We start from the raw sequence: 13,200 nt of genomic DNA, 5'->3' as shown, positions 1-13,200 counted from the left end.
AACCCAACAATGCGAATTGTGTCGATAAAGTACGTATAAAAATGGAAGAATTGTGTTACTACACAGTACATAATATGTGTGATAATTGATACTATTACAATAAAGTCATGTAATTATTATAAAACGACGGGCGTTTGTAAAATTAGACTCGTTATGCTAGATGAATATAGAGAATGTCATTTTGACAAGTAGAATCCAGGGGCAGACGTCACATGTTCCAGGGGTGGCAATGGACCCTCGTAAAAATAAATCCTTTGAATTTAAAGGATTTAACGGGTTAGAACAGGGACATGGGGAAGAGGGCATGTCAGGTCTAGACAAGTGCCATGCGAATATCAAATTTTTACGGGTCCTGGTCAACGGAATTACAAGCGAAAAAAGGCAGATAACCCTTTTAGTAAGCTAATTAAAAATAAGAACATAATATTTTCATTCTATCCAATTCATTCAAATGTGATGTTCCGTGAGCGCACCAGAAACCGGAAAATTATGGAGCAATTAAGTCGGCACATATAATATACGTATAAATAGCATAAAAAATACATTTAATGTTGGATCAGGTTTAAGTAGCTATAATATAGATAGTATTAAATTGAAGTATAGACGGAAATATTCAGCAAAAAAAATACTATGCAGAATATAGCTGGGAGTACCTAGATTTTAAATAACTTTTTTATCTCAAATATCAGTGTGCGAATAAGTAACGGGGAAAAAATAAAAATATGTATAGTTCTTAGGAGTATATTATAATATCACATAATATAATAATAACGCTATTTAATAGAAACTCAACGTAGCATTTGGATAAAAAATATGTTTTGTTTATTTTAACTTTTTTATTTTTTATTCTGCAGTTGTCCACGTTCACAATTTGCCGAATGGGCAGATATCACCGTTTTTCGGGAACGATATTTTGACACATGGAGATTTAATGCGCTTTATATTACTTTTACGTATATATATAGACCTGGACTCTGGCACGTATATATATATAGTATTATATTGCAACAGTCTGTGGTTTTGTATTGGTTGTTGACTCTGCTCAGTCCACAAATCATTCTTATTTTTACCCTTCAAAATTGAAATCTGATTTATTGGCTATCCTCCCCATCACCCACCTCCCGATTTACCGACTCTCTTTTAGCTATGATGCGTTTTACTAGGTCCCCTTTCTTTATCGCGCGGATATAAGTAAATTTATTTTTTTTTTTAAGAAAAACACTACAAACAGAATCTTATATTTTTCATAAAAGATTGTACTATCGGCAAAGAAAATTGATTAAGATTGATATATTTCACACAATTAGTACGATAGTGTAGCTATTCGTCACTGACACTACAGGCTGTCATTCACGCGATGTTCGATGAGATGTGTAAAGAATTACACTAGGGGCTGTGTAGTAGATAATGAAGAATCATGTGTAACTTCAGTGTGCGTTCATTATTACCACTTCACTCGGGATCGATCACTCGAATAGGTCTGTCATTACGTGACGACTAGTCTAATTAATGGTTTTTGTTCTCAAAAAAAAAAATGCAATTGTGTAGTTAGTCTAGAATAGTAAAGTTGTATTATCAACAGCAAGCATCAATTTAGATATAGACGTTATTATTAGTTAATTATCAGCTATTGGGTAATCTCTATAAGCTCTTCCAGATTTCCAGGTTCGTTTTTAAATTAAAAAAATTAAGCGTCTATCAAATTTGAACATTAAATGCATAATCCTTATATATTTATATATTTTTCACATTCGAAGTCTTAACCCTAAAACATAACATTTTAATTAATGTTACTATAGACATGTATAGCATATAAATGTAAAACTGAAAGTCCTGCACATTTAAGTTTTAAGCGTTAAATATGAATTAACTCTCGAAATAAATTGAGAAATATTTAAAATATAAAATCAAAAATACAAATTGCCATACAAAATCAAAAGTTGTCAATGTTTTCCACATTATTAGTATATCAAATTAAAGGCAATGTACAATATAAAAATTATGATTCTACATTTTTTTTTTTTTTATTTAAATTGTTCTGAATATTTTAAGAAATTGATAATTTACTATTAAAATAATTGCCTTGTTTATCTTTAATGCATTGTTACATTTATTTACAGATAATTGATAAAATATAATATAAGAAAAGGGATTATTTTCAATTGATACAAAAGTAACAATAATTGCAAATCAGTTGTACACTACAACTAAATCTAAACATTTAAAAAAAATACAAATTTGAAAATATGTATTAGTTCCTACGCTAATAAATTGAAAAATAAAATTTTAAAATATAGTCATAATACATTGTCTAATCCATTAAATTTTGATTAATACTTTTAAAGCACTAATTCTACCAAAATCACCATCACATTAATAACTAAAAAACCCAAATACATCAAAAATCAATTCATTCATTACATAGCACTTTTTAATTCAAAATGTACCTAGGTCAAAGTCCAATATACAAATTAAAATAAAGATATATAAGTTGTAAAAATTATTAATGCATATATCCATTTTACACAATTAATATAATAGCTAAAATTCTAGAAAAGGAAATTATAAATGATTTAGAAAATAGTATCGAGTAAATAAATTTAAACATAAATCGACCAATATATCAATTATCTTAGAAGTTCTAAACAGATCTTTTAAACCTTAATATTATGTGTTATGCACAATTTAATTGTTACCAGCTAACAAATTTAAACTAGATAATATAATTTTTTAATTACCTCACAAATTTTCTCCAAGATTCTAAAAAATTCTTAGAAACACAGGGATATGGAGAATTTTCCTGTGAAGGAACAGGTCTTTTTTTATTCCACAGCAAATCACTTAGCAATTCTTTTTCGGAAATAGCAGACTGCTTGTGTAGATTTTTAGTAATCTCATCTTGACTCTGCATATTCTATTATTTAAATCAAAAAGAAATTAAATATGGATCATGATATGATTTTGTTTAAAAATCTTTCTACTTACTCGGCATACATTACATGGTTCTATATCATTGGAAAATATTGGTGCTTTAGGAAAGTATGAATGAAGTATTTCTTTTACTACTTCTGGAACCAATCTCCTAGTATTATTTTCAATAGTCAAGTTTCCTGTGATCAAAAATAAAAAAAAGTCATTACATATTAGTAAAAACTGCACAAAAAATTGAACTATAAACTTACCATGTGAACATGTAATGTCTTCATTGAATCCCCATGACATGTACTCAGTATCATTTTTGTTATCAAAAGAATCAGAATCATCGTGCTTATCTTTTTCTTCATGACTATTATCCTCCACATCATCTTCTTTGTGCTCATCGTCTGTTTTTGATTCACTCTCATTTGGAATTAAGCATTCAGTTATCATATTTTTTGAATTATCTATTTTACTTTTATCATATTTTTTCTCTTCATTAGCTAATTCATCATTAACTTTTTTAGCAATAACTGAAGACAATATATTAGTCATTTCTTCTAAGACTGACTCTAATTCCAATAAGGAATAATGAAATGGTTTGAAATCATTGAGCTTTAGAATTTTGAAAATCGATATTGAATTGTTAACAAACATATGAGCAAGTTTCCGACATCCATCAATGGATTCCAATGTTATTCCTTCCATTTTAATAAACCGGCTTCTATCTTTGGGCTTAAAGAATTTTTTGTCCTCAACAAAACTGCTTGATGGATCACATACTACTGACAATAAATCTGGATTAAGAGGCAGTGCCGTGTTTGGGGGTATATCATGATTATTAACAAAATATTCAAACAATTCTAAGTACATTCGTCGCCAACTTTTTAATGAATCTTTTCCAACCCAGTAACTTTTTTCATGGTTTTCATCACTGCAAAATAAAAAAAATAAAATTTAACAAAGATAAAAATAGATACTCTTTTAAGTCAGTTCAAATTTGAATTAAGTATTTTATTTACAACAATGTATAATACCAATATGACCAGTGGCACAAATTAGTGCTCCCCCCCCCCCTTGATCACAATGATTTTTCGCAACTGACAATGACAATACACAACTATGGTTATTTTGTTTCTGGATTTCAAATAAAATAAAAATATTAAAAATATTTTATTATTCAAGTTATTGTACTTAACTCTGTATATATTTGTGTAAATTAAAACAAATTATAACTTATGAATGGATATAAATTATAAAATGAATAAATAAAAAAAAAAATTATTAATAAATTATAAATTCTGATAAAGTGTGTATTCAATTTTTTAAGTTTTTAACTTTTATCGACTATTACCTACATATAGATGAAAAACCACTGTTAAAGGCATACACATAAAAAACCATACACTTAAAATTATTTGTATTTTAATTAACATTTTTGATACTTCTGTTTTTTGTAGATATACTTTTTTAGCCATTTATTTAATCATCGATGGTTATATGAATATAATTTATGATAATTATTTTATTTGCAGAATAAAATATTTCCTAAATATAATAATTCTAAACAGAATAAAAATCTGTTTCTTACTTAAATTTAAAAATACTCACTCTACACTAGGAGTGGGATTCCAACTATGTAAAACTGTGGTGATAGTTTTATTTTGTTCAGCGGTTAATGTTTTGGTGTATAACAAGGCACATTTATTTCTTACACATTTCCAACACATTGATGAATTTAATTTGAGCCTTGGACCCCCTTGATATATACCATACAATTTATCAGCCTATAAGAAAAAATTAAATAACATCAAGTAATACATATCATATATTAAGTCTATTCATACGTACTAATTCTGTTCCAATGTATTTGGCTTCATGCACCTTATCAGGGTCAAGTAAGTTATGTTTGCATAAAATTGCACAGTTGCTTATTTCCTTGACATTTTGATTTGGTGTGATTTTAAACCAATAGTTAAGCCACTGTAATGAAATTGCTTCTTTTTTTTTTTCTTTTACAGATACAGAGTTCATTTCGGTTATTAAATTCAACATTTGCTCAACAAAAACTTTATCTTTGTCTTCTACATACTCCCGATTACTCTTAATATTTAATATTGTATTTTCAAAGTTATTATTACGAGCCTCCACAAGGTGAATCAGTCTTGGTGACAACTCCCAGTTAGATGATTCGGCTTTTAGTTTTGTAATCATGGTATGATGCATATAAACCAACATATAAGCATTGTTTGTTTGTAACATACCTTTTTGAATCTTGGGAGCTTTAGTAACTTTTGAACCATTTAACTTAAACTCGTCTTCAGTGCACAAATTTAAACCCTTGCCCTTTAGTTTTTCAACATTTTCATCATTCATTTTATACCATTCTTCGGCGGCAATATCTTTGATGTGAGCTGCAATAAAAAAAAACACAAATTTTTTATAATGTCGCACAATTATATATGTTAACATTAAACACTAACCAACATAATGACCAGAATATGCACTTGAACCTTTATGTATAAGAACTGCACATAAATTATATAAATGATTTTCTTTTGATGATTCATCAAGTTCAACCGGTAAATTTAAATACCGAGCCATATCTAATGTTTGCGAAAATTGTATATATGTGTTTAATTTTTTTTTCTGCATTGTTTGTCTAAAAAAAATTGAATATGATATTAATATTCGTTACAATAATATTGACAAGAAAACATACCTATCATAAACAAAACGCATTAGTTGAATATTAAGCACAGGCGGTAAAGTAGTTAAACATATTTTTCGTACAGCATCTTGTTTGCAGTTACAGTGATCACAATAGTATTGATCATCTCCTGTTAAATGCTCTTCTTTTAAAAACTCCTGCAAACTTTCATTTAACGTTTTATGACCTTTGATGTTTAAATCAAGTTCATAAAATGTTGACGGGCGTGTTGATTTAGTTTTACATTTTAAACACCTAGATATATAAAAAATGGATATATTTATACATATAAATATTATATTTATTGATTATTGTAGACTTTTTTCAATAATAGTACATACGTAGTAACATATTTGTATTCCCCAAGAAAGTTATCTCTAACCATATCTCTGACAGAGGCATCCGATTGTGTACTAAACTTGTTTTCCAAGACTGATAGGAACAAATTTGAAAACTCCTGAAATGTGATACAATTGTATTTAATTAGTATCAATTATAATCACACAATATAAATTGACTAAAAAACTTACATGAGCATCCTGTTGAAGAGCAGTATTAATTCTTAAAGTTGTAATAAAATCTTCAGGATCTACTGACCTTTGTTTACCAAATTGCATTAAAGCAAATACTAACTGTAGATGACCCACACTAGTCTCTGGTACATATGAGTTTTCAGCATAAAGAGACTTGTTTTGACTTTCAGTTGAATCTTCTTCTGGTTTCCAGTTAAATATTGCTTTTCTGTAAATTAAAATAGCAACATAATTACTATAATAACATTATAAGTAAAGTTTTTTTTATATAATATAAGATATTTAATCAAAATCAAACATAAAACACTAACTTAAATGGCTATATGGATATTTACCTGAAGTTAATGTTATGAAACCACAGCTGTAAGAGACTATTGATATAACATGTTGCACCCAAGTTTTTTAAACCAACAAATTTATTGTTTTGTCGCCGTTCAAGCTCTGGATCTTCATAGTCATTAACAGGTGTGCGCACTTTATCTTGAAGCCAACGTTGTTCTCCAAGTCCAGATAGACAGTAAGGATTGTTCTTACAATTACGACTGTAAACCAAAAAAGTACAATTAAAACAATTAAATAACCTTAGTTAAATATGTTTCCCGGGTTATGTACATAAAAGTGATGACTTTTTTAATGTCAAACAAAACAAGTCTGTTTTATTTAGTTGACTGTGCCTATTATTGATTTCAAAAATGTTTTAGATATGACTGTCCGGTTACAGTAACAGCGGTAATAAGCCGTCCAGGTCGACCACAAAATGCTACGGTTCATGACAGCTGTAGCAGTTATTTTAGGATAGTATGGTCGGTTCAATACAAAATGATGTATTTAAATGAAAGGAAAATGTCTACTGCTGCAGTTAGAATTCTGTGAGAAACCAAACAATGTGTTTCCACCTTTAATGTCTAGTTACCTTTATTTCCACCCAAATCAAAATCCATCTCTAAATTATTGAACTGATTTTTACATGGAAATTATACTAAATGCAATGATTGCTTTAAAATGTAATCAATAGCAACAGTGCACATTCAATTTTATTTTTAATTTAAATGTAGGTAAGTACCTGCATTTTAATTTAAATTATTTAAATATAGTGTACTATATTTGTCTATTCAAGGTGTGAAAGTCGTGCATAACTGCATAAGCAGTAATTAAATTGGTAATATTACTTAATTTACATTGTTATTAAATTGTATACAATTTTTTTTAAATGTTACGGCTAGTTTAATCTTTAACTTAAGTTTGTTATCAGTGCAGAAATGCTCAACTTTATTAATTAAAGAAATATAACAAATGACTGCTGTCAAGTTACTGCTATAAACTTGCTATAGTCAAAACAAAACAAAGCAGTCACACAGTTCAAAGTTATAATAAGTATTATCAGTCCATAATTTTCTACTTGATACGAACAACACAAAGATTTCAAATGGAATCAAGAATAGGGGTATAAGTAAAATCGATTGTTATGATAAACATTGACTGGGGAACCATGGAACAAAGGTCTGATGTACGACCAAAAGGGTTGAACTCACCGGCAAGAGAGAGGTTTGCAGTTGGGTAATCCTATGCGATATGCTTTGAGTATGTGGTCGAATTCGATGTTGTTTGGGTGAATGTTTTCGGCCCATGCCCACTGACTCTTTCTCTCGTGATCTTTCTTCTTGGACATGTCGTGCGCACCCTCCACATACGACGAAGCACGAAAACGTGAGTGTCAGGTACAGGTATGCTAACCGGCACGTCCGATGTGACTCCACAATGACTGCGAGCTTGGAAGATATGATAAGCGTCGAGAGAAAACCGTACCGAATAGCTGCTGCTCTGTCGTCGTTACTGAGAAGAACAATAACGTACTCACCAGCGTTCTGACAGACTTCTCAATCGTTTTAATCTTAAAAGCTATAGGCAACGGCGAACGGATGGGGTCAAGTCGGCGACACCGGCGATCGTCAATTGTTCCGTTCGTAGCCAATAATCACTGCTGGCTGTTGCAGCAGTGTCACATTCGTAAAGCAGCGGTATTAATTAGAGATGCTCTTGTAGTTTTGTTGTTGTTGTTGTTGTTGTTGTTGTTGATGTTGATGTCTTACGGCAGTTTGGTAACGAACTGCGGTCTGACATAATATTGTAGTGGATCTAGAATAGCCAATAACCATAAACTATTAAGGCATAAACCACCAACTATACTTTAAAAATACTATACAGCCGATGGATATCCGATATTGGTTTTTCGCGAAAAAAATCCAACCGATATTTTTATTAATATCACACATAAATATACTTGGGTATATATATATTATAATGCATATACATAAACACGAATGTGTGAGTGGGTCGGTATATTTATTACAATAATATCATTATTCCATACGCTGTTATCTAGGGGTTCTCAACTTGTGTGTACAGGAGTGCCGAGTGCGGGACGTAAGCGCGTAAGTTCAGTATTGCCAACCTCTTTTGCCGGTCATATTATTATCTTCCATCGTAAGACTTACTAGTACACTAATTATACCTATCAAAGAATCATTAAGTATTGAAGTAAAAATACATAAATAATGAAGTATGGTATCCAAGTATCCAACAAAAAATGTTCCTCCTATAAAACAACGTCAACTCATAATATATTTGTATTGCATGCATCACACATCTAGACGTACTGCGTAGGTTCAGTCTTCAGTACTTACTGGCTCGGTAATTAGAGTGTCAGACGCACAGATAATAAAATAATAGATAATATTACCTATGGCGCTATGCCAAGAGAGTTTATCACACGGAATTACGGGAAATGGGAATGAACATCGATGATGAAAAACCTTGACAGCAAAAGAGAGCCGCTGTGAAAGCAATCTTTCTCGTTGGAAAACAATATAACTGTAGAAAAAATAACTAAAAGCTTATCGTAAATCGTAATGTGTTTATTCTAGCAATGTACCTAATTTATTGTACCCGTTCTGAAATTGTTTAGCGATAGCCAATATGGAGCAAGACAATCACTATACCTAGATCTATTATAGTTACTATAGTAGCTATTGTATAGGGTTGCCATTCGTCCCGATTTCACCGGGACACTACCGGTTTTTACTACAGAGTCCCGATATTTTTCATTTCCCGGCCGGGACGTGGATAAGTACCGGTTTCTTAAAATAAGATTTAAACAATACACATATTAGTAAATAAGTAAGACCACTCTGTTTTAAATTAAAAATTGTGTACCTAATTAATTTTTTTAGATAATTTAAAATTATATTTATGAATAAGATAATAATAATACTATTATTACATTTTGTGCTATTTCTAATTTTAGACTTTCTTATTTATTTTAAATTATAATATAATAAAAATATTAAATAACGTTGGACTAAAAAAGGTATTATTAAAAATTCCAAAGAATGTGTTGTGCGGGGGGGGGAGGGTATTATAGTGTCCCGACTTGTATTTTTGTATAAATGACAACCCTACTATTGTAGCTATTATTATTTACTATTTTCGACGTTGGTAGGTACTCAATAGGTACCCAGGTAGGAACTAGGAGGTACTTAATCGTTCTGCAACCTTGGCCACCAAAAATATAATCAACAACTAACGTGTGTGTAGTTGGCCCCCCGACTTTGTACAGTTGACATCAGACCTATCCTCAAATTTACCAACCTTTTAGTAACAATTTGCAACCAAACAGTTTCCGAAAACTTCGTTTTATATGAAAATATGAAAACGATTCAAAAATGTTGGACCATTCAAAAACAATTTAAATGATTATTTGATATGACAAAGTGAGGGGGGGCTGCATGAAGTTCCCCCCCCTCCCAAATGGACATTGAGTTTTCACGGAAACTGTTTGCAGGTTACAAATTGTTTGATGTCGGTTACAATTAGTTACTAAAAAGTAAAAGGTAAAAGGTTACTAAATTTTAAGGTTGGTTTGATGTAAATTGGACAGTCGGGGGGCCAACTTCACACACGTCAACAACTAACGAAATTAGACTGCAAAAATTACGTCAATGGAAAATAATATTGACAAATGTTTACATTACATAACATAACATTTTTTTTTTTTTACCTGTTCGTATTTGTATTTTTTTTTTTTATTTTTTATCTTTTAAAATTTTTATGGTAATACATCTATGTTTTTGTCTGTTTTCCCATTTCCAGATATTTTTTCAGCAGTCGAATCGTCCGGCTAGAGTACAGATGGACAGACAGAATAGAAAATAACAGTGGGGACAAAGTCCTATGAAGGCGTAGGACAAGGTGGTTCGAACCCAATTATAGATAGATTGTAAATTACAGAAAATAGCCAATAAATTATAATATCTATTATCCAATCGTAGGCAATATTTACACAGGTCCCCAAAAGACTAAATATTAAGAGCACACCCTATCAACGTTGTCATATCCGAATGTTGTAAATTATACGAGAATGTTATGTTAGGTCTGTTTTAAATATATTATGTATAAATAAAATTTTGTTTAAGATTTAGATATTGTAAAAAGTCTACATGGGGCGATAAATAATATTTTCACCATTAAATTTGATTGTAAAGATAAATTTCATTAATATTAAAAATAACAGAATTAAATTATTATTTTAAAACTTAAATTGTTTTATGTGTTATGATGTACTATGACAGATAAAACAGTATGCGGCTATTCAGGCCGATGAAGGTATAAGTCAGGAAAAAGCTGAGCATGTTGCTTCTCATCAATCGTCAAATATAAGTGCCTCATACCTACTACAAGAGCCGGTTGAAGGCGGTTTGAGCTGTTCGGCCCTGTTTATTTACAATTTAAGATTGTGGTACTTACTCAGATAACAGTGATAAATCTATTTATTCTGCTTAAGATAGCAATCTTCAAAACTGTATATTAAAAATGATTACAAAGATTAAAGAATATTAAAAGTTAGATGTTTTTTTGTTCTTGTTTAATAAATTATTGTTACTCCCACAGTCCCACCTACATCAGGTAACTGGGTAAATAGACACAATTGATAAATGTAAGTGATGAGCAATTATTAGTACTAATAAGAATTTTCAGTGTATACAACTTGTTAAAATTGTTTGATAACCTTGGTTAAGACCGTCTTCGTTTGAATTGTATTCGATTAATTTCAGTTTTTGTTCCTAAAAATGTCAATAAAACATTATTCGTTCGGTCAAAACGCTTAAAAGTGTAAAATAATGTTTTACGAGGAATTTAAGTCATTGCTTACTAGTTGACGACAGCATATTGAAACTTGACAAATATTTCTTTTTAAGTAATAATGTGGACAATGGGGTCGGGGGGGGGGGGAGCTTCAGCCCTTTAACCCTTTTTTTCGTGTATGTGTACACGTTTTGTAGTAGAAAAAAACACTTCGATCTTAATTTGCAGGTAATTTCTGACAGCATTGGAAATTAGTTGGTACTTTTGAGCGGTCAATATATTTTCATGTTATTTTGAACCTATCTATTATCCATTACATGCAGTTATAACTTGGAATAGATCAATAATTTCTTGTGGTATTAAATTGGACTCTCTCCTTCTTGAGCCGTATAAAATAATGTATCAACTATAATAAGTGCATTGATTTAATCTAGAAAATCATATTTAGGGATATATATCACATAATATATATTATAATTAACTATTAACGGTCTTATGTAAATTTTGCGGTTATGCTAACAAAATATGACAAAACTCAGCTATATAAGAGACGTTTCGTTACCGTAATGTACCGCGCACATCGAATGGAGTATAACCGGACCCCACGAATGGAGAAATGTTGTATTTAGTGCGTTGTTGCCAAATACAAGTATAAATATTGATTGTTTAGCAATTTACAAGTATCAATATAACGTTTAGAAGACATTTTGAGATTTACAATACATATCATATTACTATTATATATAATATGTATATTGTATATAGCATTATAGCCCTCGACGTGCAGCACGAAGAAAAACAGAATCGGGATTTAATTCACGTAATTATATTATTATAATTACTAAGTTTCTAAACATTATAAAATATGTTTTATCAGTGTACATACTCAGTGGCGTAAATTCAATTGTCTTATGTAAGGGGGGGGGGGATTTAAATAATTTTATATTCATATGTTTATCAGAGTGTTTCATCCAAAGCAATATGTTTTATCAAAGACCAAAGACTATAGTTGTTATAATTATTAATTATATAATTAGTACCAGTCCATCCTACATGTATTTTAATAATTCATAAAATCATAAACCAATATTATTGTTAATTTAACTTTAGCCTTTAATAAACATTTCATCAAATCATAAATATTTTATTTTAATTTGAACATGCCAATTGTAAATTAATATAGGACATATTATGCATTTATAAATTAAATGTATAAATCATTAAATAAACTACAGATACTAAAAACATAAAGTAGGTACAATCTGTACAATATTGTGATAAGTACCTAAGTAATAAGGTACAACCATAAAACTTACTCATGTCTCATCGATCATCTAAATTAAGAAAAACAAGTGTTTGCATATTAATACGATACTCAGATACTAAATTGCTGAAACAGTTACAGTTTTACGCATACCTAAGTATTTAGAACATTGTTAATACGTTAACGTATTTGTACATTCACTTGATTACATTATGTCGCCTAATTTACCAATAAAAAATAAACTAGTGTAAACCAAATACATTAAGATTTAAGAATATTTAAGACAAACTATAAACAAATTATATCACACAATTGACTAACCTTTTAGATTACTATTTCAGATAGTACCTACCTATTGATTGATATAATATTTGAAATAAAAAAGTCATGACAGTACGACCATAGATTAGTACATTGAATGATTAGGTTTCGATTTACGACACTTGGACAATTGTGTATATTATTATAAATAATTTAATAAACAAGAGATAAGGGATAAAGTCATAAATTAAAATAAGATTTTGACGACGCCGGTATGCGGGTATGCCATTACAAAAATAGACCCCCACTCACTCACACACACACACACACACACACACACACACAACAGGTAACAGGCAGAGACAATTTACTAA

General features: G+C 30.1%; 1 protein-coding gene across 1 annotated transcript in view; it reads right to left on the bottom strand.

Annotated features, from left to right (window-relative positions):
* LOC111033572 (ubiquitin carboxyl-terminal hydrolase 48-like) overlaps nucleotides 1-8,490 on the bottom strand; it is a 40,788-nt gene extending 32,298 nt beyond the window's left edge. Inside the window, exons 1-11 of the mRNA XM_022314366.1 lie at nucleotides 7,692-8,490; nucleotides 6,495-6,701; nucleotides 6,157-6,367; nucleotides 5,968-6,083; nucleotides 5,639-5,881; nucleotides 5,400-5,578; nucleotides 4,768-5,330; nucleotides 4,528-4,703; nucleotides 3,183-3,850; nucleotides 2,986-3,110; nucleotides 2,739-2,914 (exon numbers count right to left, since the gene is read on the bottom strand). Coding sequence (XP_022170058.1) covers nucleotides 2,739-2,914; nucleotides 2,986-3,110; nucleotides 3,183-3,850; nucleotides 4,528-4,703; nucleotides 4,768-5,330; nucleotides 5,400-5,578; nucleotides 5,639-5,881; nucleotides 5,968-6,083; nucleotides 6,157-6,367; nucleotides 6,495-6,701; nucleotides 7,692-7,828 — 2,801 coding nt within the window. The 5' untranslated portion in view covers nucleotides 7,829-8,490. The remainder of the gene's footprint in view (nucleotides 1-2,738; nucleotides 2,915-2,985; nucleotides 3,111-3,182; nucleotides 3,851-4,527; nucleotides 4,704-4,767; nucleotides 5,331-5,399; nucleotides 5,579-5,638; nucleotides 5,882-5,967; nucleotides 6,084-6,156; nucleotides 6,368-6,494; nucleotides 6,702-7,691) is intronic.
* Nucleotides 8,491-13,200: the final 4,710 nt, after the last annotated feature.

Source organism: Myzus persicae, unplaced genomic scaffold (assembly GCF_001856785.1).
Source record: "Myzus persicae strain clone G006 unplaced genomic scaffold, MPER_G0061.0, whole genome shotgun sequence".
Lineage (NCBI taxonomy): Eukaryota > Metazoa > Arthropoda > Insecta > Hemiptera > Aphididae > Myzus > Myzus persicae.
The sequence above is the reverse complement of the archived record's forward strand: the minus strand, read 5'-3'. Positions and strand labels throughout refer to the sequence as shown.